We start from the raw sequence: 27544 nt of genomic DNA on the forward strand, positions 1-27544 counted from the left end.
TGAATTATGGAAGTACTGAATAAGTAGCTGAGTTACAACATAAAAAGATTTCTTAATGTGGTCAGCAAAGTTTTAGAAACTCAAAAAACTTGAGAAACTCAAAAAAAAGTTGCCTGAGATACAAGCTCCTTATATGTTTTCACCTATGCGTCCCCAAAGATGGTCACTGACTGAAAAAGCAGATAAGTGAATAGACGCATAAGCAAATGCATGCAGCCTTGGCCCCTCCCACGGGGTCACCCACCTTTGGCGCCTTCCTCTTCCTCCATCTTGGCGCTGGCATCCTCCTCCTCTCGGATGATCAGCCGGCCATCGGCGCTCACCTTGAAGCCGTGGTCCTTCTTCTTGCCCCGGCCAGGCCCAGGCTGCGTGGCTGGTGGGGCAGAGTCAGGCGGTGAAGAGGTGGCAGGCCAGTCCTAACCTGCTCACACCCTCATCATAACCCTCAAGGCCCAGGTCTGTGCCTTGGGTGGGGACCCGCAGCACAAGGTCTGCGGGTCACACCCTCATCATAACCCTCGAGGCCCAGGTCTGTGTGTATGTGAGAGGTGAGGGTGCCTGCTGGCCTCCCTAGAGGCCATCCTACTTCCGAACTTAACCCGAGGCAAGCCTGTCCTCTGCGCCCATGGGCCAGCCACTTCTTGCTCACCCAGGACTCGCTGGGCCACCTTGGGGTCCAGGAAGTTGAGGGGCTCGTCCCCGCCTCCCTCCTTCAGCCACGCCCGGCTCCTCTGGCGGGCCAGTCTCCGCTGCTCTTTGCCCCGACTCCGCTCCTCCTCCTCATCTTCCTCATCCTCGGAGTCGGCCAAAATCTCCTCGATGCTAAGGACAGAGAAGCCTCAAGTCAGGGAGCTCCAGGAGAGGCAGGGTGGCTGGGCACAGCCTGGGCAGACTTTAGGTGGGGGGAGGCCAGGTCCCCAGGACCTGGCCACGGGGCTCACCTGTCGCCTTTGCCCTGGACGGGTTCCTCCTCCTCCTCTTCTTCCTCTTCCACGGCGGCCTGGGTGAGGGCCCGGTGTTTCTTGGCCCGGGACTCTGCCTTCCGGATGTTTACCAGGACTTTGTGGTACTCCTCCGGCAGCAGTTTCTTCACCAGCTCGAACCTGGGTGAGGGGGACACACAGGTGAGCAGTGAGGTGCTGCGGACAGACAGTGTGGTCCAGAGTGAGGGGTCCAGCCGGAGCCCTTCCAGTGCCCCGGCCCAGCGCCTTCTTGGCAGAGGTCCTGGTGGGACTGGAAGCCCCTCCACTTCTCCCCCGCTCCCTCCCGGTCAGGGCACAGACCCGAACTTGCGGATGAACTTGGTGAACAGGTTCCGAAGCTTCATGCGGAAGTGCCGCCGCATGTCGTCCGAGAGCTTTCCGATGGCTCCCAACTGCGGGCAGAGCGCAGGCTTGAGGGGAGGAGACACCCTGCCCGCCCCCACCCCACGGGCTTCCCCTGGTTCCACGCGTCCTGTCTGCTTCTCTGTATTAATCTCTGGCTGGACCTCTCCAGCCTTCATGAGGTCCGGACTGAGAACCGTGTGGCCAGCAGGTGTCATCTGCGGTGTCCCTCCATGGGGCTCCTCTGAAGGCTTGTATTGATCCCCGTCACTCACAGACAAGTCACCGCCTAGGCCATTTCGCCAATCCATGGCCCCAGTTAGGTGGCAGGCTTTATCGGGAAGGGGTAGGCTGTCCTGCCTCTCATCTGCCCCTTCTTGCCTGATCCAACCCAAGGCCAGATGCAAAGGCAATTGAGAGCCCTGATGTGACTCAACCCAGCTGCAAGTGGGAAAGTGAGGTGGCAGGCGCAGGGGACACTGGGCTCAGAAGACAGTCCCAGCTTGCTGCACCCCTTATGCCCAGCAGGAGGGGGCTAGGGACCCAGCACCAGAGGGTTCTTCAGGGACCCGATACCAGCAGGGGCATCCAAAGGAGTCTTCTCAAACCCAGAAGATCACAATGAAGAGGGAAAATGCAGGGAGCTTTGGGGGCTGCCCAAGGAAAGCCCAGACTGCAGCTCTGTTCCCAGGACTACTCTCACCTGCACTGTGGACAGGGGAAATCTGGCCTTGGTTGGCCATCTAAGACAAGGAGTGGCCCTACCCACTGGCCCTGCCCTGCAGAGCCCCTGCTCCTATGGAAGGGCCGTGGGGGGATGACAAGAGGCGGCCTGGGTGCTGTGCCCCTTTACCTCCACCACCAGGCCCTCCAGGGCTCCTGCACGACCTTCTGCTGCACAAGACAGCATGTGGCTAAAAAAGTGTCTGAAGCCGCCTGTCCTCAAGGCCCCACTGGGTCTCTGCTGGCAGCCCTCGGGCCATGTTGCCAGGGCCGAGGGGAAGGGGACGCTCACCACCAGCTGCACGTGCTTGGCCAGGCACACCACGTCCATGACGACCACTGCCACCTTGATGAAGCCCAGCGCCGACTTCACCACGTCTCGGGTACGCGAGGCCAGGAGCAGACACACGTTCTCCAGCAGCTGCTCCACTGTGCTGGTGCCCATTAGACCTGTGGTGGCCAGAGGGCCACTGTCAGGGACACCGGGAACCCCACCCAGACCCCAGGCCCCAGCTGGGCCAGAAGAGTGGGAGTTGACCCCTGAGGGGCTTCTGTGTGCCCGGCAAAGGACTAGACCCTTTCCATGAATATCTCCTCTAGTCCCTCAGCCCCCCTATGAACAGGTGCTATGCTTCTCCCCTGTTTTAGAGATAAGAGAATAAGGTTCCAGGAGAATTCTGAGTTTGTTCAGGGTTTCACAAGGCTGATAAGAAGCAGAACCTTAACTAAGATCTGGGCAAGGGATCTAACCGCCCCCCACCCCTACCCTCCGGGACTCTGACAGTAGAATACTGGCAGCTGTGGAAGGAGGAAGGCCGAGCTAGGCAGCAGAGAAGGTGGGAGGCAGCTGGGCTCAGGTCCCACTCTTCATCCTCCCTCCCAGGACCACTCTCCATTCTGGTAGCCACCCTGTCCTGACTTCCTGGGCATTGTCCTACCCCGAGGGCTTCCCAGGCCTTCAAGGAAATAGCGTTTACCTTTAAACTCGAAGAGGAGGTGGGTCAGGGCCAGGATGCTGCAGCTGACCATGGTCACTGCACCCACGAGGCCGGGGTAAATGAGGACGAGGTAGCGCTGCAGGGCCTCTGGGGGGCAGAGAGCAGGAGGAGTTGCCGGGGCAGAGCCCCCCGTGTGCGCTGCATCGTGGGCCCACCAGAGAGGGGGAATTCCAGCCAGAGAGGAGCAGCCTGCCCGGGGCCAGGGCCAGACAGCTCACACTACCTCATCTCTCTGACTAGTGGCTGAGGGGTGCCTCCTCCCCCAGGCTGGGAGTAGAGCATCCATCACAGCCCCAGGTCACCCAGGCCTCACCTTCCTGGTTTGGGCCAAACCGAAGGAAAGCGTGGCCCATCTCCACCAGCAGCGCGAAAGCATTCTTCCGAGCTCCCACCGAGACCTCCTTGGTACAGAGGATCACCTGCCGGGACAGCCCCGTTAGCATGGGCTCCCCAAGCTGGCCACCCCAGGGCTGGCAGCCTGAGGGAGAGGGGCCAGGTAAGGGAGCTCATGCTCCCCGGCCACCCCCACTCCCAAATCTACCCTCGCGGATCCCAGCAGACCTTCAGGAGCCACATTCACACACGCACCCCATCTCCCCTACCCCCCGCACCCCTCACCTCCGGGACAAGGGCACTGATGAACTCCTCGTGCTCGGCGGAGAGCTTCTTCACAATATGTATGAGGCACTTCAAACGGGGCTGCAGGACAGGGCGATAACAGTCAGGACCCTCAATGCCACCTTCGCCCCGGAAGCCCCCTAAAGTGTCTCCAGGCAGGTCCTCCCCCAGTGTTGCCTGTCCACCCTCGGGCGGAGTGGGGCCCCTGGAGTCCTCACCCTCTTGGCGGGCGAGGAGGTGCTCCGCAGCGAGTCCAGCAGGGTCTTCTTCAGGTCGTCCAGGTGGCTCTGCACGAAGTGGGCCCCGGGGCCCTGGGGGCTGGCGCACACCTCCTCCAGCACCCGGTAGGCCTTCTTCTGTACCCCGTGGGCCTTGCTCTGGGAAGGTGTGTGATGGACAGGGTAAGAGAGGAGGCTGGGGCGGCCTCCCATCCATCCACCCGCCTCAACCGTCACTCAGGCCAGTAACACCCACAGAGCAGCCACATGAGCTGCGACCGGCCCTCGAGGGGATCCAGCGAAGCCCGCCCTCTGGAGCTTGTGACACCGGACTAGAGGGGAGGGAGACCAGAGATGGTGAGAGGTTGACTCTGGGCCAGACAGGGGACGCCAGGGGGAGTGAAGCCCCCCTCCCTCCCTTCTGCTCTTCCAGGGACACCTCTCTGGAGGTGGGGTGACCCTGCCCTAGACTTGTGTGTCCGCCTGCACGTTCCACCAGGGCACTGCTCACACTGCTGGGTAACTTCTTATTACACGTTGCAGTGGTGACAGTTTTCAGGAGGTCACGCTGACCTGACTCTTGCCTGGTGGTTAGCAGCAGCAGGCAGGGGACGGGCTAAGGCCCACAAGGGTTGCTGTGTCTTGGAACTCTTAAAGCCACCTAATGAGGCCTGAGTGGCACCAGGGGGATGTGGTTGGGTGGAGTGAGGGGTAGGCCAGGCGGGGATGGGCCCAGTGAGTGAGTTAGGTCTCAGCTCTGCAAGGGGCATCTTTGAGCAGCTGAGGCCTCAACATGGCATCCACATGAAAAGAATCTAGGACTAGATAGGTACAGAGAGCAGCCATGCTACAAGAAACTAGATGAAGACCCAGCCTTGGGGGGCAGCAAGGCGTAGAGACAGAGAGACATCCCCCTACACACACACACCACAAGGAGCCCCCATTTGCCCCAGGTGTGGCCGTGCGGGGCTCCTGGCCTCCGTGGCTCACCTCGAGGTAGGGCCGGATGGTGGAGTAAAGCTTGCTGATGGCAGCTTCATCAGCATGGGGCGCCAAGGCCACAACCAGGTCCAGGACAGACAACCTGCTCGGTGACAGGAGACCAAGGAGGGCTTAGCGGAGGCTGGGGAAGGGCGTGGGCGTGGACTATCTGTGTCCTCGTGTCTACTGGGGATGGAGGAGGTGGGAAAGGTCAGGGGGAGGAGGACAAGAGGCCTCGAAGGAGCCCATGAAAAATCACTGCCTGTACCTAATTCAGCACTCATAAGATATCAGCTTCTGTTCCTGACACTTGACATGTGTCAACACCTTCGATCCTCTTAGCAACTCTATTGCAGGTACTATCATTATGCCCATTTTACAGATGAGGGCTCAGAGTAGATAACTAACTTGTCTAAGGTCACAGCTCATAAGTGGCAGAGCTGGGATTTGAACCTGCACAGCACGTCTCCATGGTCCTGGCCCATTCCTAGCAGACTACAATGCCGCTCTGGGAAGGAGGAGCTGGTAAGGCCTCATGGAGGAGCTGAGTCATTCAATACCTCAAGACGTTCCTAAATAATTCCAGAGAGAAACACAGGGCTTCTGCTAGCATGCCCTTTAGCTCCCTGGGTTGCCCCAGCTCAAGTAGGGTACTCACCTGGTGAAGTCAGAGCTAGAGGGGTCTAGCACCTTCTCACTGGCTTTTTCCAGGAAACTGTTCACCAGCTGGCAGCCCAAAGGGGTAAGGAGATGGTTGTTCAGGAGAAAATACAAACACACACACACAAAAGAGAAAATTCAAAGCACAGTAGGTCACAGAACTATCCCCTCATCTCTGGCCCCTCCTCTCCTCCCTATTTGGGCCCCAAGCCCAGTGCACTGCTGCCATGTGGTCCCCTGTTCTTCTGGGGGCAGAGGTCCAAGTGAGTCATGGTGGGTGGAGTCTCAACCTTTCCAACCCCCAACCACCCCTCACCTACCGGAGACCGTTCCTCCTGCTCCTCCACCAGCTCACCTGAGGCTCAGTAATGGTGAGGTAAGTTTTGATGGTTTCCAGCACGGCCCGCCGAGGAGCTGGGGTATCTCCGGCTGCAACAGGCTGCCCGTACAGGTTGAACAGGATGGGCAGAAAGTTCTTGGCAAAGCGGCTCACTTCGGCACGATCAGCCTCTGGCAGAAAGACCAAAGTTTGCACAAAAGTGGCAGAACATGACCCCACCTCAACGGCCACTGGGGCTACAGCCCAGAGGCCTTCTTTTGGAGGACCTGTTATGGGACCAGAGGTCTGGGGTCCTCTGGGACAGGAGAGGCTGAGGTCAGAGCACAGAGAATGGGGTCACCCCAGTCTATGGGGCCAGCGAAGGACCAGCCCCACATAAAGGCTGGACAACTGCCAGCACGTTGAGAGTAAAGGGAGAAAGGGTGTAGTTTTCAGCGTCCCATCAACTCCTTGGGCCCCCAGCAGACACTCAGACCCTTGCAAAGGATGAGTGATAGCTCAGGAAACGAGCAGGCCAGACAGGGTCAGGGAACTCACGCCTCAGCAGCCATCCTCCACCAGGCCTGACCCCACACGTACCTGCCTCACAGCCCTTGGTGATGAGGGTGCGCAGGGCCTGGCACACAGTGACCCTCAGGTCTGGGCGCTCGCTGATGGCCGTGCCCAGAGTCCGTGCCAGCCCTTTGAAGGCAGCAGCCACGTCCGTGGGCCTCGTGCAGAACCCAGGCAGGAGGGTCCAGACCTGGAGAGGGAGGGGATGACTGAGGAAGGTGACCAGAAACCCTGTGCCCGCCTGTCCTCCCCACGTCCCCCAGCGGACCCCTCACCTGCCACTGTAGCGTGTCATAGATCTTGGACTCCACTGTGCTGCCTGCCTGGGCCAGGTCCATTGCTAGAGTGACACAGGACACAGTCTGACCCTGGGCACACTCCTGGCCAACAGGCCTCATCTTTACCCACACCAAAAGCCCACTGATGCAGAAGGAATTTGGGTGATTCCTCCGCTCCACAGATGAAACACTTATTAAACAAATACCTGTTTGTTTGGAAAAACTAAAAAGACCTGTGTAAAATAGAAAGCGATGTCTGCCCACAGTCTTTCCCTGCCAATCTTCCTCCTCGCTTCTGTTTTTGTCATATTTCTCCAAACACACGCACACTTTTAAAAACATAAAAGTGTGCTGTACTATACACATACTGTTCTGAAACCTTGTTTCACTGGACAAGAAAGTTGGCAACATTTGTTGAATAACTTCTACAAGGCAGGCTGAGTACCATGCACTTTCGTGATTATTCATTTAATCCTCACACCATCGCGATTACTGTCCTCATTTCACAGATGAGGCGCAGACCCAAGCTGGGGGGATAAACCTGCCTGATGTCACCAAACTGTAGAGTGGCCGAGCTGAGATCTGAATATAATCTGTTCAGCTCACCATGGACTACACAGGTCCATTCCCACATCAGGTCTGTCTTTCTCTACAGTGAGCACTGTGTCCCATGGGGGGCTTTACCATGACTGACTTCACTGGAGCCCCCCTGAGGGATGTGGGGCTGTCAGGACGTGTACTGGGAACAGCTCTGCATGTGTACCTCGGTGTGTACCTGTCTCCCATGGTGGGAGATGAGGCCCCTGTCTGCCTGTCTCAGGGCAGGGTCCTGTAACGGGGGCCTGGCCATGCCTCAGGCCCCACTAATGATGGCGCTCTAGCACTGACCAAGCACCCACCTGGCCCGAGGAGGCTGCCGCCCATCTGAAGGCTGAGGTGCTGGAGCAGGAGCCCTTCCCAACCCCTCCAGGACTGCAGTGGGCCCACGGTACCTTTCCTCTTCAGGGTGGTGGCCAGAGGCAGGAAGTAAGCGGTAAAGAAACCAAGTCGCGTTTCCCGGACGTGGTCTCGGATGACCGGCAGCAGCCAGCTCCGGGGGAAATCCAGAGTCTCTCTGGGAGGAGGGAGGGAACGCCCGGTGAGAGAGAGGTGACGGCCTGGAGCCGTCCTCCGTGGAGGCGCGGAGCAGCACAGGCCCTGTTCCGCCCTCTCCTGCTGACCAGCGCACACAGGGCTGCCACCCCAGGCGTGGACACCCTCCCAGGGGACGAGCTGTGTGGCTCTCCTGGGGCTGGGATGGAGGCCAGGCAGGGCCGCACTTACTCCGAGCCGTCGATTTCCAAAGGCACGGCCTCTAAAACCACCTCGGGGCCCATGCTGGCCACCGCAGCCCCCACCGCGTGGTCCAGAGCTGCCGTGTGGGGGAAGTGGGGGGAGAGGCGCAGGTCACACAGCGACTGCAGGCACTAGAGCACGGAGACAAGGACCAGGCGTGAGACGGGCGTGCAGGGCAGGCACCACGGCTGAGTCTGGGCCAGAGGCTCCAAGAGGATGAGGTCAGGAGCGCAGGCCCAGGTTATGCTCCCTTGGAAGTCAAGGACCAACAAACAAAGTTAACCTGTCCTTGACCCCTCCTCAATGCCTCAGGATTTTGTATTTGTTAGTAACATGTAAAAATCGGGAGATTTTACATACAAATGTAGAGCTCCAGTTTATCTAGAAAAATGGGGAAGTCTGGGTAGCGCAGACCCACACGTACTATTAGTAAATTAATAGGTGCTGTGGAGTGGCTGCCCCTCGAGACAGAGCTGCACCCTCTGGCTCTCCATAGCCCCCCAGAGCCCCGCTGTGAGCCTCAGTCCTTGGGGACCTCTCCTAGGGGTCTGATTTGCCAACCTAATCTGGCAGCGCCCAGACCAGGCCTCTGAAGGCAGCCCCCACCCTCCCAAGGTGGCTCCTTTCGTCCCACCAGCATCAGGGGGAGGTAGTGAGGGGGGCCCACGAGGCCTGGAGCTGCTCCACTGCTGGAAAGGTCTGCAGCCTGTCCTTGGGCCCCCACCTGCTCCGGGAGCTAAGGAGGACCTCTGGGTGATCCCTGAGTCTTACATGGCTTCCTCTGGGCCCTAGTAACCTCCCCAGGACTTAAGGCTGCTTAACATGCTATGCTCACTTGTTATAGGAAATTTGAAGAATTAAAACAAAACAGATAGAGGTGAGGAAGAATCATACTAGTTCCCTATGAGTTTTACTTGTTTTTAATTTTTATTTTTTTTCCTGTGAGTTTTAAGACCATCACCTCCAGGCAAGACTAGCAAGCAGGCATTAGGGGGTGGGGGTGGAGGGGGCGGTTCTGTCCCTCTTCTCGTTCCTTCCATGTTGGCCCAGTCACCTTCCTGGGGACACAGTACTGAGTACCTGCTGTGGGCCCTTGGCGTGGATGAAGGTGGGTAGGGAGTGTGGATGAAGTGCACACGTAACAGAGACACAGGCCCCTCCAAGAGGTCATGGTCTAACAGCCCCAGCGCCACCTCCTGCCCTGGTCCAGCCGCTCCCCCACTCACCTTCTTCATCACCGGATGGGCCTGCCTCCCACAGGCTTCGAAGAAGACACACAGCAGCTGCAGCACAGAGCTCCATGCTGCATGGAATCTGTACGTCAGGCCCTCCTCTACCGCCCTGCCAAGGGAGTGGGCAGTCAGGGTCACGCAAGTCCATGGCTGGCACCAGGAACTACTGACCACAGCGAGGGTAGGGCTCCAGGGAAGGCCAAGGGGGGAGAACTAGTATTTATCAAGTGTCCTCTATGCTAAGAATCTCATTTATATAATCCTCACACATCCAGAAAAGGCTGTGAGGTTATTTGTTCCATCCTCAGATGCTGGGAAAGATTGAGAGCAGGAGAAGGGGTTGACAGAGGATGAGATGGTTGGATGGCCTCATTGACCTGAGTTTGAGCAAACTCCGGGAGATAATGAAGGACAGGGAAGCCTGGCATGCTGCAGTCCATGGGGTCACAAAGAGTCAGACACAACTTAGTGACTGAACAACAACAACAGATGGGGAAACTGAGGCTCAGAGGGACTAAGTACCCTTCACTGAGCCTCCAAAGCCCATGCTTTCTCGGTCTGACCAGAAGTAGGAAGCTGGGGTAGGAACAGGTGGTCTGGATAAGAGGGAGGGAAGCCGCAGCAGTGGAGGTGCGCAGGGCGCCAGCCCTTTCTGTCCTATGCACACTGCGGTCAGTTCATCTCTCAAGGCTGAGCTTCAGAGGCTTCAGGCAAGAATGGCTAACAGGGGTCAGTGCGGGGAAAGAGGGGGGTTGGGGGGTAGGGTGGGAATAAAACAGCTCTGCTCAGTTTTCCAGGAACTTCACTCCAGGTCTTCGCAAGCAACAGAGCCCAGAGCACACCCCAGAGCTGAGCAGACAGACCCAGAGGGGACATCAGGCATTCGGGCCCCCTGGTGCTCCAAGGCTCCTCGCTGGTGGCGGGGAGGGCGAGGTGGCCACCTCTCACAGTGAACGGCCCCTCTCACAGTGGTGTCGAGGGCAGCCCAGCACGTAAGAGCGGACTCTGCAGTCAGGCTGCCACTTAGCAGCTCAGCCTTCCCAAACTGTAAAACGGGGCCGGCACCTATCTCCTGGAACCACAGAACTACCAGTAGTTTCTATTTATTGGTGCTTAACTACACGGCGGGCACTATTCTGTGGACTTTACTTTTTTTTTTTTTTTCTTACTCCCCCCCCACCACCACCGCCTGGACTTTACATTTAAGACCTCATCAATCCTCACCTCCGTCAGCCTGATGAGGACCCTGAGGTACTGAGAGGCGGAGGACAGGCCCCCAAGCCCACACTCATGAGCACAATGACACTAGAGCAACCGGAATGTGACCAGCGCGCAGATGACAGCCGCCGCTCTGGCAGTGTGCGCAAGGCCCGCCACGCTGACAAGAGGAACCCTTGTCACCATGAGGAGCTCTTGACAGGCACACCTTACTCCCTCCTCACGCAGAGGCTGCATCCTCACCTGAACATCTTGGCGATGTACTGGGAAGGGCCTGAGGCTGAGGAGGTCACGGAGCCAATGTCGGCCATGTGGGGAGCTACACACTCTTTCAGGATCTCCTGCAAAAGAGAGGCCACGGCCATTTGGGCCTAAGCTAGCCCCCCAGTGCCACTCTGCCTTTCCACGTGACTGCTCCCTGAAGCTTCCAGGAAGTCTGCCTCCACTCCGAGAACCTCTTCCCCAGGCCAGGGCCAGAGACCATGGGCGAGCTCTGGGGGAGACGGGGCAGCAGGAGGCCCCCTCAGACTCTGTTCCCCTCACTAAGGCTGGGGCTGGGGGTAGTGGTACCTGGAGGCATTGGGCGGCAGCTGTTACCACCGGCAAGTGGGGGGAGAGGAGGCAGGTCGTCGCAGTTCCAAAAAAGCGAGGGAGGTGGCCCAGCCCCAGATCCCGATGCAGCCTGTCAAGACAAAAGGCTTCTGTGGTGCCCGGCCCGAGGCCTAGGGGACTCAGATGGCCCAGGTCTGACAGCAGCCATAGATCCAAGAGGCACCAAAAGGCCCTTCTGGTGGGCAACTGTACAGAGTGCTGCCAGGCAGGTAACAGCTACACATGGTAAAAGGTTCAAACAGGTCTCCAGGGTACAAAACCAAGAGCATGCCTACCTCCCCACACTGTCTCCCAGACTGACTCTCAGATGCACTTCCCTGGGGAAAATCAAGGCTAAGTTTCTCAAATACTCTTCCAGAAGATTTTATACATATACAAACACACAAAATAATAACTGCCAATGCTTATGGAACAACTATCACTTGCCAAGTTTTGGTGTAACAACAAACATTAATTCACTTAAACTTCGTAAAAAATAAAAACAATTGAGATTAAACCCTATCACAATTCCCATTTCAGAGATGAGGAAACTGAGGCACAGAGAGGTCAAATAACTTATCCAAGGCCATCCAGCTAGTGAGGGGGTGGGGGTGGTCTGGATTCACACCCTGGTAGTCTGGTTCAAGAATGCACAATTACACACCTTGCTTTTTCCTCAATAGATCTTGGAGATCTCCCCATATCAGCATGCACCCATCTACCTCAGTTATTTCTAACAGATGCCTAGTATCCCACTGTTCGCACCTAACTAGTACCACCCTGGGACACATCCAGGTTGCTCCTAGGTGTTTCTGCCATAGGGTCACAAAAAGTTGGACATGACCAAAATGACTTAGCACATACGCACAAAAAGCATCCTACAATTACGGGAGACCTCCTGAGGATAAACCCTGAAAAGTGGAGAACAAAATGATTTGACCATTTTCTGGCACCTCCAGGTAAAGAGCAGTTTGGTGCAGGAAAAGAACACGAGTCTGGCAGACCCGGCACTGCTCCCTCGCAGCTGCAGGACTAGCTCACACACAGTGCTTCAGTTTCTGGTTTATGAAATGGGCTGAGACCTTCCTCGTGGAGTGGTATGATCAGTGAGATGGAACATGGAAGCAGAGTACCCAGCACAGTCTTCTGGGGGCCAACCAGAAGCCTTCAGAGAACAGAGGATGACATAGAGGTCAAGCCATCAGGGACTTGACCCTGGCTCCAGGCAAAATGAAATCACCAACTGACACTGTTTTATTCTCAATCTTATTTGGGATAAGTGGAACTATCCAGTGGCTACTATAAGAGGGAGTGTTTTGTGTGCATGCTTTAGTCATGTTCAATCTTTGCAACCTTATGGGCCAGGCTCATGGAATTCTCCAGGCAAGAATACTGGAAGGGGTTGCCATGCCCTCCTCCAGGGGCTCTTTCCAACCCAGGGATCAAACTCACGTCTCCTGCATTGGCAGGCCGGTTCTTTACCACCAACATCACCTGGGAAACCCCATGTTATGACAGAGACACAAAACAGAAACTGGGTTCAAAGGACTAAGAATCCCAGAGACAGGGACCATTAACCCAGGTGGGAAGTAGGGTGGAGCTGCAGAAAAGCAGATGATACCCTCTGAGAAGCAGACGGTTGCACAGGGTGACAGCTGGGGATGACAGCCGGGGGCCCTTGGCCCCCACCCTTCAGTGGGGAAGATGCTCTCAGAAGGCCTTGTTGCTCCTCACAGCTGGTTGGTAATCGCTCCAGCAGGAGAGGCAGCAGCCCTGGTTAACTCAGGCTGCGCTCCCCAGCCCTGCCTTCATGAACTCAAGAGCTGGTCTGCACACACTCAACACAGAACCGCTGCCACCCCCAGAAAAAGCTGAACGCCCTCCAACTTCTGGCTCACGGCCCTCCTGTCTGCAGTGCAGGGTGGGGAGCCTGGCTGGTGGCTGCAGGACTGCCCTCTACCATGACCTTACCTGACCAGGTTGATATGGGCTTTCTCCATGACCTTCAGCCAGGCCAGCAGGGGCTGTAAATCATTCTCACTGGGAACGTAGTCGTACAAGGCCTAGGCGAGGGACCAGGAACAAGCAGGTGACTGAGCAAAGTGTTTCAGCAGCAGCCCAGTGACAACACCCCTTCCTATCACTGCATGACAGCCTGCACAGGGGGCCCTAGAACTCACAGCCCCCTTGGCCCTCCTTTCCCTGATCCATGAAGCCCTTCTGCTTCAGCTTCTAGGGGAGAAACGTCTTTAGGAGCAGTCGAGAATAACTTGGGTTACACGACCCTTTGTGAACCTGAGAAAGACCAGAACGCTTCTCTGGAAAAATGCATGTGAGCACATACACACATTTTTACAAACAATTTTTTTTTTTGGTGGGGGGAGGGTTGTGCCCCCTTCCCCAAATCCACCTAGAGGTCCCTGTTTGAGGTATCTGCTACCATGAGACCATGCTGAATGGTTTACTATGTTAACTACCACAAAGTCAAGAGTCAGGGCCCCACCTGTGGACACTAATGTGGCTTTGGTGGATGGTCTCCTGGCTGTCTACCTGCCTCCTATGCTGGGACAGCCCAGCCTGGCCTATCCAAACTCGCTCTGCAGCCAGGTAACAGGGCTGCCCCCTGGCACAGCCATGTCCCCCGTTTCCCCATCCCTCCGTCAGGTCTCACTGTGATGATCTGGGCGTTGAGCTCTGCTGGCAGGGTACTCGCACTGGGCTTGGCATGGAAGAGGCTGTGAAAGGCCTGCATGGCACAGGCTGTCACCAGCTGGAAAGGACGTGGAGGTTAGTGGGGAACCCAGTGAGGAGACCATTGCAGCCCTGGGCTCCGCCACATCCCACTCCATCTGGTAGGTTGGGGGGGAGACCTGGGCCCTTTGAACCTCAAACATGCCCCTGACGCCTGGATACTCAGACACAGTTGTTGCTTTAGGAAGTCTTGGCAGCCACTGGGAAAATTTTTTAATGATTTAAACAACATCAGAGAAATGTGAACAAAATGTTTTTAACATTAGGGGCTAAAAAAATAGGCTACAAATGGTTGGCATACTATAATTAAAACTGTATTTTTATGTGTTTGCTTATCTAAAAAGAAACTGTTTAAAAGGATACACAGCAAGCTGCCTGTACTATTTATCTGAGGAAATGAGACTTGGCGGGAAAAATAGACCTCTATTTTTTACTTTATATACTTTGGAGTTTTTTTTTTTCCTAAGCAACGATCATGTTATTCATATAATGAATATTTTAAAATATGTATGTGAATAAACACTGTAAGAGAACATATAAAGATTAACAGAATTGTGCTAGGATAGCAGAAATGCAACCCATCACTTTTATGTGTCTTTAGAATGTCATACTGATCTTACTAAGTAAGCAAAAGCTGAGAGAGAGAAAAATATAACCATAAGCGTGGGTGGGGCAGAGCTCAGGCAGGGGAGGACGGCTGCTTCACCAGTCCCGCCCGAGCTCATCTCCCAGCTGAGGCTGCCCTGTCTGCCCCACACCAGGGATGAGATGGGTCCTCGGGTGTAGCCAAGAGCAGGGTCGGGGCCAGGAGACCCCCAACTCTTGCTTTTGGCCTGAACAGTGAGCCTCCCGAGTGCCAGCACACAGGCCTGGGGTCTGAAGCTCTGCCCTCCCTCCTCCTCAGTGCCCCATGCACTGGGGCACGAGCTCACCACATGGTTCAAGGTCATGACCCGCAGGAGAGTCTCGCTGCAGCTCTTCACCAGGCCTTCTGGGAAGCAGGGCAGTAGGTCCTTCAGCAGGGTCAGCATGTGCAGCATGGTGGTGGCCTCCTTGGAGCCTGGCAGACAGAGGGCAGCTGAGACTCCAGCCCACTGTCTGCAGCTGGCCCCAGCCCCGCCCCACCCACTCCCACCGCGCTGCCCCACCTCCAGACTTCTCGATCTCCTGGATGCAGAACTTGGCGGTAGAAATGGCAGCAGGGTGATGGGCAGGGGCCTTTTCACCAAACATGAACTCGCTGCCCTTGAGGATGGAGCACACCCCGTGCTGGGCAGCCTTCCGGATCTGAAGGGGAAGAAAAGGGGACAGGGCCGGGTCAGCACTCACCTAGCAACGTGGGTGGTTGTCACGACCACCAGCAATGAGCAACAATCGCACACCCGTGCTGGGGGCATCCTCTGCGTGGACTCCCGGGCTGATAAGTAAGACAAACCCGGGTTTCAGTTTCTGCTCTTCTACTAACTCACCAATCAACCTTGAGCAAGCCAAACTACTTAGTCTCTGCGCTTCAGGGTCTCATCTTTACAACACGGGTTACTCTGTTCACGCCATCATCCGACAACACAGAGTGCTCACCAGTTCAGCAGTGAACCAGCAACTCATCGGGAGATAGGAAGTAAAGAAATGTATGCCAGAAGACAAAAGTACTTTGCAGACAATAAAACAGGGGTTGTTTCTTTTTATGCAGTGATCAGGTAAGTGTCACTCCAATGATGTGACGTTTCAGCAGACCTGAAGCAAGTGAGGGGACCGCCATGGGGATTTGCAGGAAACCAGGCACGGGCCTGCCTGGGATCAGAGTGCTCAGCACCAGGAGTGACTCTTAGGACTGTTATGACTGATACACGCCCCCCAGTTCTAAATTTCAGAAGGAAGCAGCGTGGCCGAGCACCACTTACTAGGCACTGGCTATAAGCCAGGGCCTGTACCGGGTCTGAGAAAATCACCCGAGTGTCGCCATGACCTTGCAGCAAAGTTGATTTATTATCCCTATTTACAGCTTAAAAAACCAAGACTCAGAGAGATTAGGTAACTTGTCCACGGTCCCAGCACAGTGAGTCAAATATTCAGCTCAGTTCTGTGTGACTCCAAAGCCCCCTCCAGCCCCCTCTCCTTCCACTGTAACTAAATACATCACTGACCAGTGAGGCAGCAGAGACTCAAACAGGCCTGACTATGACCATCCGTCCTGCAGAAGGAGTGAGCAGACAGGGCTTCAGGCAGGAGCAGAAACTCCGGATAGGAGTCCAGCACTCAGGGTGACCTCCCTGGGCCACTCAGCGGGCCAGCAGCAGCCGGCTTACTGGGATGGAAGTGGCCGCCCCTCCCACCCCGGGGTCCCACAGCCTCACCTTGGGCTTGGTGTGCACGGTGAAGCTCAGCAGCCCGTGGTGCACCTGCAGGGTCACAGGGAAGCTCCAGGCCTCCAGGTCCTGCTTCCGCAGAAGGGTGGCCAGACAGGAGAGGACCTGAGAGGAGAGGCAGAGACCCTCAGCTCCACCCGCTTCAGCTAGGTGGGAGACAGCCCGGGTTCTCGGGGACTCCGGAAAATGCCAAAGGGCTTTCTGAGGGTCCGCAGAGTGCCTATATCCCTCCCAGGAAGCACGCAAGCTTTAGCCAAATCAGGTGGGCTCTGGAAGATGGCAGGGGGACACCCAGACACTGACCCATCGGAGGGCAGAGGTGGAGCCACTGATGGCCTGGGCTGACATGATATCCATGAAGGCTTTGGAGGTATCGGAGAACTTCTTAATGAGCACAGGACTGGGCACGCTGCGGGGGAGAGAACAGAGACGGTGAGAAGCCCAGGGGGGTCTCCAAGAGCTGCTGGTCTGGTGGAGAAGCTGGACAGAGCGGGGTAGCGCGGGCCCCGTCACTCAGCTGGCTCCCCTGTCGTGACACCCACTTCAGTGCGTTTCGACGGTCCTTTAGCTCCCTGCCTCCCTCATATTCTCCACCACTACCGACCCAATGGGCCCTTAGAAGCTCCCCCCAGTCCTCTCCCCACATGTCCCCTGGCTGCAGGTCCCCAGACAAGAGGGCCCCACATTCCACCTCATCCCTCCTGCCCAGCCACCCCAGTCACATTCTGTCCTGTTAACATCCCAGGCCACCTGGAGCCTGAGCCGGGAGACTGCCACTGGATACTTAGCATCTCTTGGTTCTCTTTAATAATTTCTGTGTTACTCTCTCCAGCCCCTCTCCCTTCTTCCCTCACAAGGAGCCAGGACTCACCGCTTGAGGACAAGGTTCAGCAGGTAGGCAACAGCAGCCAGAGACTCCGTGGACTCCACCGCTTCCATGGTTGTCATCTGACCAGGCCATGGGGTGGGAATGTGGGAAGCACGTCATGCTGGGCAAATGGGGTACGGGGGCCCCGTGTACCCATGCGGATGGTTAGGACCCTGGTGTCAGAAGCTGAAATCCCACCTCTGTCACTGTGACTCTGGACTAGCAACTTAACTTTTCTGTAACTCGGGTTTCCTCACTTGTAAAACAGGGATAATTAAGTTGTCATGGGGTTTAACTGAATTAATACACATCACACTTAGAACACTACCTGACATGTTATGAAAACCATTATACTGCTATTCAATTTACTTCATTATTCTAGAACAGAGGTTAAAAAGCATTTTCTGAAAAAAGCAGCCAGATAATAAATATTTCAGGCTTTGCAGGCCACATGTGGTCTCTGCTGCATATTCTTCTTTGTGTGTTTTAACCATCTTATAAAAATGTAAAATCCATCCTTAGACCTCAGGCTATACAAAAACAGGCCACGGGTCAGATGATGCCCATAGGTTATAGTTCGCACCTTCTCCACAGTAGTGGTTCTCACACTTTTAAACCCTTAAAAATTATTGAGGATTTCCCCAGGTATTTTGTTTATGAAAATTATATTTACTGATATTTATCATATTAAAAATTAAAATGGAGAAATTCTCTTTTAAACATAAGAATATGTAAGCACACAAAAAAAAGAATATGCAAGCACAATTCCATGAGCTGTTAAAATGTCATTAGACATTACATAACTTCTGGAAAACTCTAAGGTACACTCACAACATAGAAAAAAGTAAATGATGGTCTAGTAGTACTACGGAAATAATTTTCACCTAGCCAAGCCCCCAAAGGGCTTCCCCAGTGGCTCTGAGGTAAAGAATCTGCCTGCAATGCAGGAGATGTGGGCTCAGTCCCTGAGTTGGGAAGATCCCCTGGAGAAGGAAATGGCAACCCACTCCAGTATTCTTGCCTGGAGAATCCCATGGACAGAGGAGCCTGGCGGGCTACAGTCCATGGGGTCGCAAAAGAATCGGACAAGACCTAGAGACTAAACAACAGCAAATTCCCTGAAAGCATGTTGGGAACCCCCAGGCTACTCTAAAAACAGTTTTACTAGAGAATCCCCTGGGTGTAACCCAGTTTTATCAACTAGGGAAAGAAATAGAGGACTGGATTTTGTTTCACAAGAATCATATAGGAAATCCTGCCAGCCTTACCAAGCCATTTGAGAATAACTGAAGCCCTTTCACCTTTTCAAGGTTGTCTTCTCCACCCCTGCATGCAGGGGTCCCTGTCTTCTCTCTACAGCCTGAAGAACCTGCTGCTCCCAATGCCCACCGGAAAGCCGCATTCACTCACCAGTGCGGCAAAGTACTCAGTCTCGGTTTCCTTCCCACCCTGGGAGCGAATCACCTCTGTGACAGCAGCCAAGACAGCACAGATCTGCACATAAGGGAGAAGTCATCTGTCACATCTATTTCCAATCAAATCCCACCCCAGGGTAGCCTCTTCTCCTTCCTCCGTCACCAATTAATCTCCTGACAAAGCCCAGAGCAGACAAGATGAACTGCACCCTGAGCCAGGGGAACACATCACGGGGCCCAGCAAACTGGAAGACATACACATTTGCCCCAAAACCCATCTCCAGGGCTCTACCCCTTATAGAAATACCCGCACAAATATGCAAACATTTGTGTACAAGTGTGTTCACTGCAGCAACCAATTGGAACAATGACGCAGCCTTCAGCAGGGGATTAATAATGTAGTGTCATATACTAATGACAGATTGGAATACGATGTAACCACTGAAAAGAATGGTGACCACCTACATAGATGAATTTAGAAACGCTGATCAGTGGGAAAAAAGTTGTAGAATAGTGTATATAAAATATAATGGTGCTTCAGTAAAACTAGACAAAGTCTGGGTAAAAAAGTCTAGAATAGTATTAATAACTTGATAAAAGACTATTGAGAACTTGAGATCTGGCTAGTATGACTGAGGAACTGCCTCTTTAAACATCAAATACTTATTGGGAAACAGATTTAGAACTATTTGGGTATAAGAATCTACTTTTGCAATTGTAAGCTTCATGAACTTTAAATACTAGTCAAGTACTGCCAACAAAAATTTAGCATCCAAATGGAGGTGTCAGACTAGATTCTGAAAACTCAGTACAGTAAATATAATGAAAAATATCTCACTTTTAAAAAATATTGATTATAAGTTGAAATGACAATATTTGGAGTATACCAGGTTACATGAGAGATACATAATTAAGGTTACTTTCACCTGCATCTTTTTTTACTTTTATTTAACATAGCTACTAGAAAACTTAAAATCCTTTGTGTGGCTCACATTACATTTCTGTCGGACAGCACTGGTCTAGAAAAGTACACAGTGACTTGTTAACAGCAACTACCACAAAGAAGTTAAGCTGGGAGGCCAACTTTCATAATTTATTCTACTCATCTCACTTTGTTATCATTTATAGTTTTGACACTTTTCATTTAAACAATGAAAAAATATAAATATATAATTTAAAATTATAAACCAAAAAAAGTAACATTTAGGTCCTGTTAGATAAAACATTTCCTAGCCACTGTTATTCAGTGTTAATTTATTTAACAAATGTTTTCTGAAAACAGTCTATATAAAAAGGCCTGTGTTAGGTATAGTTGAAGAGATAAACGTTTGCAAAATATTTTTTGGACATTTGGAAATTGTCTGGAAAATACACTGAGGGACTTTACACTTGAGATGAGAAGATACTCAGAAAAAGCAGAGTGGAACCTGCCCTAGGAGATGCAATAGGTCAGGGACATAGGGTGGGAAGGGTGATACAACACCCAGAAATTCCACCTGTTGTCACCAGACATCAGTCAATTGTCCGCACCCCGCCCCCCAACTAGCCTCAGGCTGAGCTTCCCCCTACCTCCTTGTGGGCAGCCGAGTTGGACTCCCAGAAGCGCTGCACTTTGCTGAAGGTGACGTTTGTGCAGTCAGACAGGCCGCTCAGGAAGGTGCCAGAAGACTTCTCGGTGAAAGCCGGCGTCACCTCGTCTTCTTCCATGGCCGTCTCAGGGGCTTCGCTTTTGCCCAGGCGCAGGGACCCTGACTGCAGCTCATTATGCAGCTTCACGGCATCAACTGTCAAGTCGCTCTTTCCTGAGAACCAGCGATAAAGAATAAGGCCCCCACTTCTACTCGAAACTCCTTGGCCAAGAGAACAAGAACCATCCCTAGGAAACAAACCGACAGAGTCTGGGCTCCTAATCTGAGAGGCTAAATTCCGAACGCTGTCCGCCTCAGCAGACCGCGGTACGCCTAGAACTTATCAGACCCAGAAAGGGAACCCTCCAGCTAACGGTTTCGCTTGTGTGAGTCGGCTGGGGGCTGCAGTGAGGGGCCTGGGAAAGAGAAGAGGGTGAAAGCGCTCTGTGAAGAGCCAAGATTAATCACAGGCATGATTACAGACGCAGACACTTGTGGTACGCAAGCCAAGTTATCTCCTTCCTGTGAACTCACTTTCTGCATCTGTTAAACGGGGAGAGTGGGCCCTTACAGCAGATTCGAGATTGGACATTTTAAGAGACGAAGCGTCTGGTGCCTGGGCCCCAGAGCGGCTTAGATCCATCGAGACTCAAGCCGGCCCAAAACCCCGCCGCCCGGCTGCGCCTTGATCGCGACCCTGCTACCTGAAGGCCGGCTGAAGAAGCGGCTGCGGGCGGCCTGGCGGTGGCGGCAGATGACCGGGTTGCTGTCGCTGCTGTGGCCTTTCTTCCAGCGTTTCAACTTGGCCGAGACCCCGGAGGGCAACTTCCCCGAGCGACCCATGCCTAGTATGCAGGGAGTGAGTTTAAAAGACTGGGTTCGGGGAACTAAAATACACGCAGGACCCACGTGGGTTCGCAGCCGCTCCACTTCCTCTTCCTCTGGCGTAACTTCCTTATTCGCTGTCCGTTTCCATGGCAAAAGAATCAACATCCGGTTTCATGTAGTCTCCAGGCTGTAGCCTCGGTTGAAGGAGAGGCTGGAGGGAGACCCATTTCTAGGAAGGAAGTTCTGGTGGTAGAGTGTACCTGGGGCTCTTACCCCAAGGCTACTGCTTCTTGGCCACAAGAGTGAGCCTTGTTAAACTGGAATTCCTTTGCAGGTTAAAACACAAACGTACATTTATATTACTTTTAAAAATCTAATTTCAAGGGTTAAAATCTAATTCCCTGGTGGTCCAGTGGCTAAGACTCTGCACTGTCTATACAGGGGGCCTGAGTTCGATCCCTGGTCAGGGAACTAGATTCCACGTGCCACAACTAAGAACCTTTGCAGCCAAATAAGTAAAAATAATTTTTTAAAAAAATCTAATTTCAAAAGGTAAGCATAGAAACCAGGTGGCGCTAGTGGTAAAGAATCTGCCTGCCAATGCAGAAGACACAGCAGACAAGGGTTCAATCCCTGGGTTAGGAAGATCCCCTGGAGAAGGAAATGGCAGCCCACTCCAGTATTCTTCCTGGGGGAATCCCATGAGCAGAGGAGCCTGGCAGACTGCAGTCCATGGGGTTGTATGCAGAAGTCTGTCACGACTGAGCACACACACACACAGAGTCCTGTATAGCACAAAGAACTATATCCAGTCTCCTGAGATCAGCCACAATGGAAATATGGAAAAGAATACATATATAAACCAGAATGTGTATGTGTGTATAACTGAGTCACTGCTGTAAGCGGAGATTTGCATAGCATTGTAAATCAACTGTAGTTCAATTGAGGGAAAAAAGGAGAGAGAGTTAAAACCTGGCCAGATCTAAGTGAAAACCAGTTCAGGCTGGGAAAAGAGAAAAGCAGTCAGTGATGCTCTAAACCCACTCAGCTATTTTCATTTATTACTGGGGATATGCACTTGCTAAACCACTCTTGCCTCATTGTTATTGCTATTCAGCTGCTAAGTCTTGTCTGACTCTTTTTGACCCCATGAACTGCAACATGCCAAGCTTCCCTGTCCTTCACTATTTCTGAGTTTGCTCAGACTCATAGGCATCAAATCAGTGATGCCATCCAACCATCTCATCCTCTTACCTCATGATAGCACTCAATTCCCGCCTACTTAATCTCGTCTTCTCCTAATTTCATTTCAGAACCAGAATGCAATCCAGAACTGCTTCCCACTCCCCTGAGCCCCTCCCCAAAATCCTTTAGCCATAACTGGAAGTTTACAAAAGAGCTTCCCTTGCCTCTCTTGCAGAGCAACATTCAAAGTTTCCTCCAGAATTCTCTTCCTCAGTTCAAATCAATAAATCTGATTTTGTCAGACTAAAGTTTGATCTGGGGTTTTAGGCTGATTAGGCTTTAAACATTCATTTTTAAAACTTCTGTTTTTTGGCTTCCACTAAAGTAAGACCCTTCAATGAGTCAATCTTAATGTACCAGAAATTGACAACCATTTTGCATCCTGCTTCCTTCACTTGATACAATGTGAATTTCCCCCATGTGTTACAAACTAACTGTGTCCTCTGCCCATATTCAAATGTTAAAAATCCTAATTCCCATAGCTGATGGTATTAGGAGAGGGGGCTTTTGGGTGGCCTTTAACTCTTAAGGATGGACCCTCATGAAAGGAACTGGCAGAGCTTCCCAACCTTTTCCCACCATGTTTCCACAAAGCGAGAAGGGCCCTCACCAACCACACTGCCCACCCCCACGAAGTTTAAAACCAGACATAACTAATCTACAGTATTAGAAGTCAGGATAACAGTGTTCATGGTGGCAGTAGCTGACAGTGGGCACAAAGGGAATAGTAACATTCTAATTATTTATGAGTAAGGAGTTTACATAGGTGTTATCGCTGTGTGCTAACTCACTGAACTGTACACTTATAATTGGTGCACTTTCCTGTGTACATATTACACTTCATTGTTTGACTAAAAATCGGAAGTCATCCTTGCATACAGGGCAGAGAGAACATGAAGACTGTTGACACAAGAAAGTACCACAGCAGTGAAAGCGGTGACGGCAGCTGAGCGCTGCCCGAGCCTCCAGCCACAGGAATCACCACCAACTCCTCTGGTCAGGCCCACTTCTGGAACAGAGGCTGAGTTTTAGGTCTGAGAAAAAGGAGCTAGTGGCCTGAGGAGGAAAAGGGAGCCAAGCTTGGAAATTGCTATAAGCAAGGCAGTGCTCATGACCAGTGGAGAAGGAAATGGCAACCCACTCCAGTACTCTTGCCTGCAAAATCCCATGGATGGAGGAGCCTGGTAGGCTGCAGTCCATGGGCTCACGAAGAGTAGGACACGACTGAGCGACTTCGCTTTCGAGTTTCACTTTCTTGCACTGGAGAAGGAAATGGCAACCCACTCCAGTGTTCTTGCCTGGAGAATCCCAGGGATGGGGGAGCATGGTGGGCTGCTGTCTCTGGGGTCTCATAGAGTCGGACATGACTGAAGTGACTTAGCAGCAGCAGCAGCTCATGACCAGAAGTCATGATGTAGGGACAGTCACTTGAGAGAAGGCAGAGAAAGTGTTGGGTTCAAGTCTGGACTTACTTTCTTCATCACACAAAGCAAGAATTTAACCTCTTTGAGTCGGCATTTCATAAGGTGGTAAAAATAATACTGAACCCACTGCTCTACTCTGAGGATTGTGTCAAAATGATTACAACACGGTTTAAGTGTTGTTAGTGGTACCATGTGGAGGGTGCTATGGTGCCCTTTTGCCACCAGAGGGAGGACTGCAAACAAACTATTAAAACCAAAACCCTACAGAGACAGCAACAACCACTAAGCAACCTGGGCTTTTGCAAATCAGATGGGGAGATGAAGAGGCCCAGGGTAGTGGCAGCCTTCAGATCCTTTTCCTAGAGAGCAGGCACTGTGGGCCGGCAAACTGAGTCTGCACTATGACTGGATACAGCCCCTGGGTGCTCAGTCTAGAGCAAGTATTGGAGGGGCCCCAGTCTCCCTGATGGTCCTCCATCCTGAGGCATCCGCTCAGAGTCTCCTCCGGAAGGTATGTGGTGCCAGGAGAGGGGAAAAAGGCATCCAGATGGCCTGAGCACACTCTAGCACACTCTTCCCCACCCTGCACCCCAGGGCTCACCTTTTTGCTGAAGGACTAACCTCCTCCACCCAGAATTCCAACGCCTTCCACCCAGAGGCATTAACTGTCTCCATGACTAGCCATGTATATATGGCTCGTAAAGATGACTCTTTGCATCAGGTGGCCAAAGTACTGGAACTTCAGCTTCAGCATCAGAAGAGCTGACTCATTGGAAAAGACTCTGATGCTAGGAAATATTGAGGGCAGGAGAAAAAGGGGCAACACACCAACTCAATAGACATGAGTTTGAGCAAACTCCAGGAGGTAGGGAAGGACAGGGAAGCTTGGCATGCTGCAGTCCATGATGTCGCGAAGAATCAGACCTGACTGAGTGAGAACAATAACAAAGGACCACTCACATTTGTAGGATAGATCCTGTAGTCAAACCCTCAGGGTTAGAATTCAAGTACTACCACTTGCTGTCTGACCTTGAGCAAGTCGCCTTACTCTCTGAGACTCAGTTTCTTTTATCTGTAAAATGGAGATAAGAATGCCCACCCATAGCATATTTGAGAACTAAATAAGACAACACATGTAAAAGTGTTTAACACTATCTGGCACATAATGAGAAGGCAATAACTGTGAGCTGACTCATTGGAAAAGAGCCTGATGCTGGGGAAAATTGAGGGCAAGAGAAGGGGTGACAGATGGTGAGATGGTTGGATGGCATCACTGACTCCATGGATATGAGTTGATGGATATCTCAATCATTAACTCCAGGATATAGTGAAGGACAGAATCCTGGTGTGCTGCAGTCTATGGGGTCGCAAAGAGTTGGCCATGACTTAGCAACTTAACATTATTATTACCCCCCCAAAAAAATCTTGAGTTACAAAGCACCTTCTCACCTACTATCTAAGTGAGGAGGAGAGAGAGAGCACATTTTCTTATTTCACAGATGGGTAAATATGGTTCCAAGGAGTTGAGTGACACCACTAAGGTCATACAGTCGGTCAATGGGCAAAAGCTGGGAGATCCAACTCTTTGCCGAGGAGCCCCGTCTGTAGTCACTGCTCTTAAAACGCTCTTTAAGGCTCATGTGGAAGGAAAGGGCTGCTGCGTCCAAAGCACTGAGCCCAGGGCCACAGGAAGGCCCTAGGCCTTTTTTAGATCTGTGGTGTTGTAATCTCTTATGATGCTAGGCAGGAGGGAAGGGAAGTTGAGGTTTAGCCTCTTGCCCTAAATGAAGAGGAACTGACGGTTTGGATGTTTGAAATAGGGCTCAAGCCCTGAGGGTAGGAGAAGGGCTTTGTCACCCTGGGCAGCCCATTACGATCAAACAGGGGAGCTGCAACTCCAGAGTGTTTTCCTAACTGCTGGAGTTGTGTTAACAACCAGACTTTGGGCTTAGGCAAGCTTGCATTTGGAGCCACATCCTAGGTATTACCAGGGACAGGTGACTGGACTTTATAAGCTATAGTTTGCTCATCTGAAAATGGAGCTGCTCTTTGGAGGCAGAAATGAGATAACACGTGCCAAATACTTAGCACCGCACTTGGTACATCACTGTTGCAGGAGGCGAGTGCACTGGCTTCTGGGGCAGTGACATTCATCTGGCAAAGAAGAGCTTTTAGGAAGAAGAGCTTACTTCCTAGAGTAAGTCTGGGGGGTAAGTGAATGGCCTGGTGTACTAAAAATGACAGAGAGGACCAGTATCTGGGCATGGCAGGTATGATCTTGCTCAAAAGAACAACTGTCTTCCAAGGTGGGGTCCACCTTGGTGGACCCAAGTTGGTGGTTAGAAGCTGTCAGAGTCCTGTGAATTTACCTGAGGCCTGAAGGATTTCCTTGAGGCCTGGGAAAGATTGAAGTCGGGAGGAGAAGGGGACGACAGAGGATGAGATGGTTGGATGGCATCACTGACTTGATGGACATGAGTTTGATAAACTCCAAGAGTTGGTGATGGACAGGGAAGCCTGGCGTGCTGTGGTCCATGGGGTCTCAAAGAGTCGGACACAACTGAGCAACTGGAACTGATGAACTGAAGGATTAGAGCACTGAGCTAGAAGGGAGGCTGTGTGCCCTAAGAGTTCAGGGATGGGGGTGGGGTGGGTGGTGAGGGGCCCAGGAAGAGATGAGAACTGTTACTGATGAGTGCCCGAACCAGGAGATAAGAGTAGGCTCCAGAAGGTTCTGGAGCACAGGGCCCACTCCCACACTCCATGTAGGAAGGAGGACTTATTTAGCCATAGTTGCTCCCTGCAGGGCAGAGAGGGAGGGTGGTAACCAGGTTGGGAGCTGTGCAGTGGGTCCCTCAGGCTGCTCCCCAAGCTGGCCCCTGGCTGTGATCAGGACCCTCACATTGCTTTGTTCTCAGGATACATGAAAGCTCTCCCTTATCTGCCCACTTCTTTAGAAGGGCTAAGGAATCACCCCTGACAAATGTCTGTGTGTCTTGTGTTCAAAAGAGATAACAATTAAGATAAAAAAAAAAAAATACCAGAGGGCAACATACACTGGTTTATCCTTACTCTTTACTGTCATTTGAGAAATCTTGGTTTGAACGGCTCTAAGATTCTTCCCAGATTTGTGATGCTGTGACAGACGCTGGATGAATCCCCATCTCTGCCCAGGAATTCTGGTTTCTTGCTGCAAAGCCCTCACTGCCCTCATGGTCCACCCCCACCCCCCGCCCTACCTCCTCTCTTTTCCCGATTTCTCTGGGTTCCTGCCTTCTTCCGGCACAGCAAGCCTCAGCTCTGCGGCCTTTTTCCTTGTATCATCTCTGACTTCTCACTAATGTACCTGGTCCCCCGCTCATCTCTTGTTCTTTTGAAAGGGTCACCTCACTTTCCTCATCTGTTGCATGTGGACTGGAGGTGGGGACTTGTGGTGGACGATTCTCAAGATCTTTCCCAGCTCTGACACTCAGGGACACTCAAGGAGTTGGCCAAGGCCAAAGTCTCCATGGGTATGTGAAATAGAGATGCAGTGCCCATCCTCAAGGAGTTTCTAGTTGAGTAGATCTGATATAAACAGATACATTAAAAAAAATCTTTGATAATCTAAGGTAGATATCCTGTGAGTGAGTTAGAGTTCCTCAGAATTCCAAGGAGGTGAGAGATTCCTTCCAGAAGCAGAGCAAATTGGTGAAAGCAATAAGTTAGGATTCCAGGGCTCTTTCCCAAGGCTGGTGGTACAGACACCCTTGGCCTCCTGCCCAAAGTATCCTAGTTACATGCTCAGTTCCAATCCCAGTCTTGATCACATGGCTAATAGCATTTGTTATCAGTATGGTAATAATACATTATTATTATTTATGACTATTTGCTAGTCTGAAAAGACAAGGTTAAGGCTGGGAGTGTATGCGCATCAGTACTGCTGTGATCAAGCAGAAGGAATGGCCAGA

At 52.5% G+C, this 27544-nt stretch overlaps 1 protein-coding gene across 1 annotated transcript in view; it reads right to left on the reverse strand.

Annotated features, from left to right (window-relative positions):
• Positions 1–21025, reverse strand: part of RRP12 (ribosomal RNA processing 12 homolog) — a 28872-nt gene extending 7847 nt beyond the window's left edge. The window contains exons 1-29 of the mRNA XM_065923008.1: positions 20802–21025; positions 20039–20271; positions 18465–18548; positions 17058–17134; positions 16490–16595; positions 16175–16291; positions 14969–15107; positions 14753–14880; positions 13741–13839; positions 13041–13132; positions 11049–11160; positions 10722–10819; positions 9255–9369; positions 8017–8159; positions 7686–7807; positions 6691–6755; positions 6443–6605; positions 5879–6033; positions 5522–5589; positions 4873–4966; positions 3883–4041; positions 3665–3745; positions 3360–3465; positions 3026–3133; positions 2341–2498; positions 1284–1375; positions 942–1103; positions 650–822; positions 245–373 (exon numbers count right to left, since the gene is read on the reverse strand). Of these exons, the coding sequence (XP_065779080.1) occupies positions 245–373; positions 650–822; positions 942–1103; positions 1284–1375; positions 2341–2498; positions 3026–3133; positions 3360–3465; positions 3665–3745; positions 3883–4041; positions 4873–4966; positions 5522–5589; positions 5879–6033; positions 6443–6605; positions 6691–6755; positions 7686–7807; positions 8017–8159; positions 9255–9369; positions 10722–10819; positions 11049–11160; positions 13041–13132; positions 13741–13839; positions 14753–14880; positions 14969–15107; positions 16175–16291; positions 16490–16595; positions 17058–17134; positions 18465–18548; positions 20039–20271; positions 20802–20940 (3517 nt within the window). The 5' untranslated portion in view covers positions 20941–21025. The remainder of the gene's footprint in view (positions 1–244; positions 374–649; positions 823–941; positions 1104–1283; positions 1376–2340; positions 2499–3025; positions 3134–3359; positions 3466–3664; positions 3746–3882; positions 4042–4872; positions 4967–5521; positions 5590–5878; positions 6034–6442; positions 6606–6690; positions 6756–7685; positions 7808–8016; positions 8160–9254; positions 9370–10721; positions 10820–11048; positions 11161–13040; positions 13133–13740; positions 13840–14752; positions 14881–14968; positions 15108–16174; positions 16292–16489; positions 16596–17057; positions 17135–18464; positions 18549–20038; positions 20272–20801) is intronic.
• Between the last annotated feature and the right edge of the window lie 6519 nt (positions 21026–27544).

This window comes from Muntiacus reevesi, chromosome 2 (assembly GCF_963930625.1).
Source record: "Muntiacus reevesi chromosome 2, mMunRee1.1, whole genome shotgun sequence".
In the NCBI taxonomy this organism is placed as follows: Eukaryota; Metazoa; Chordata; class Mammalia; order Artiodactyla; family Cervidae; genus Muntiacus; species Muntiacus reevesi.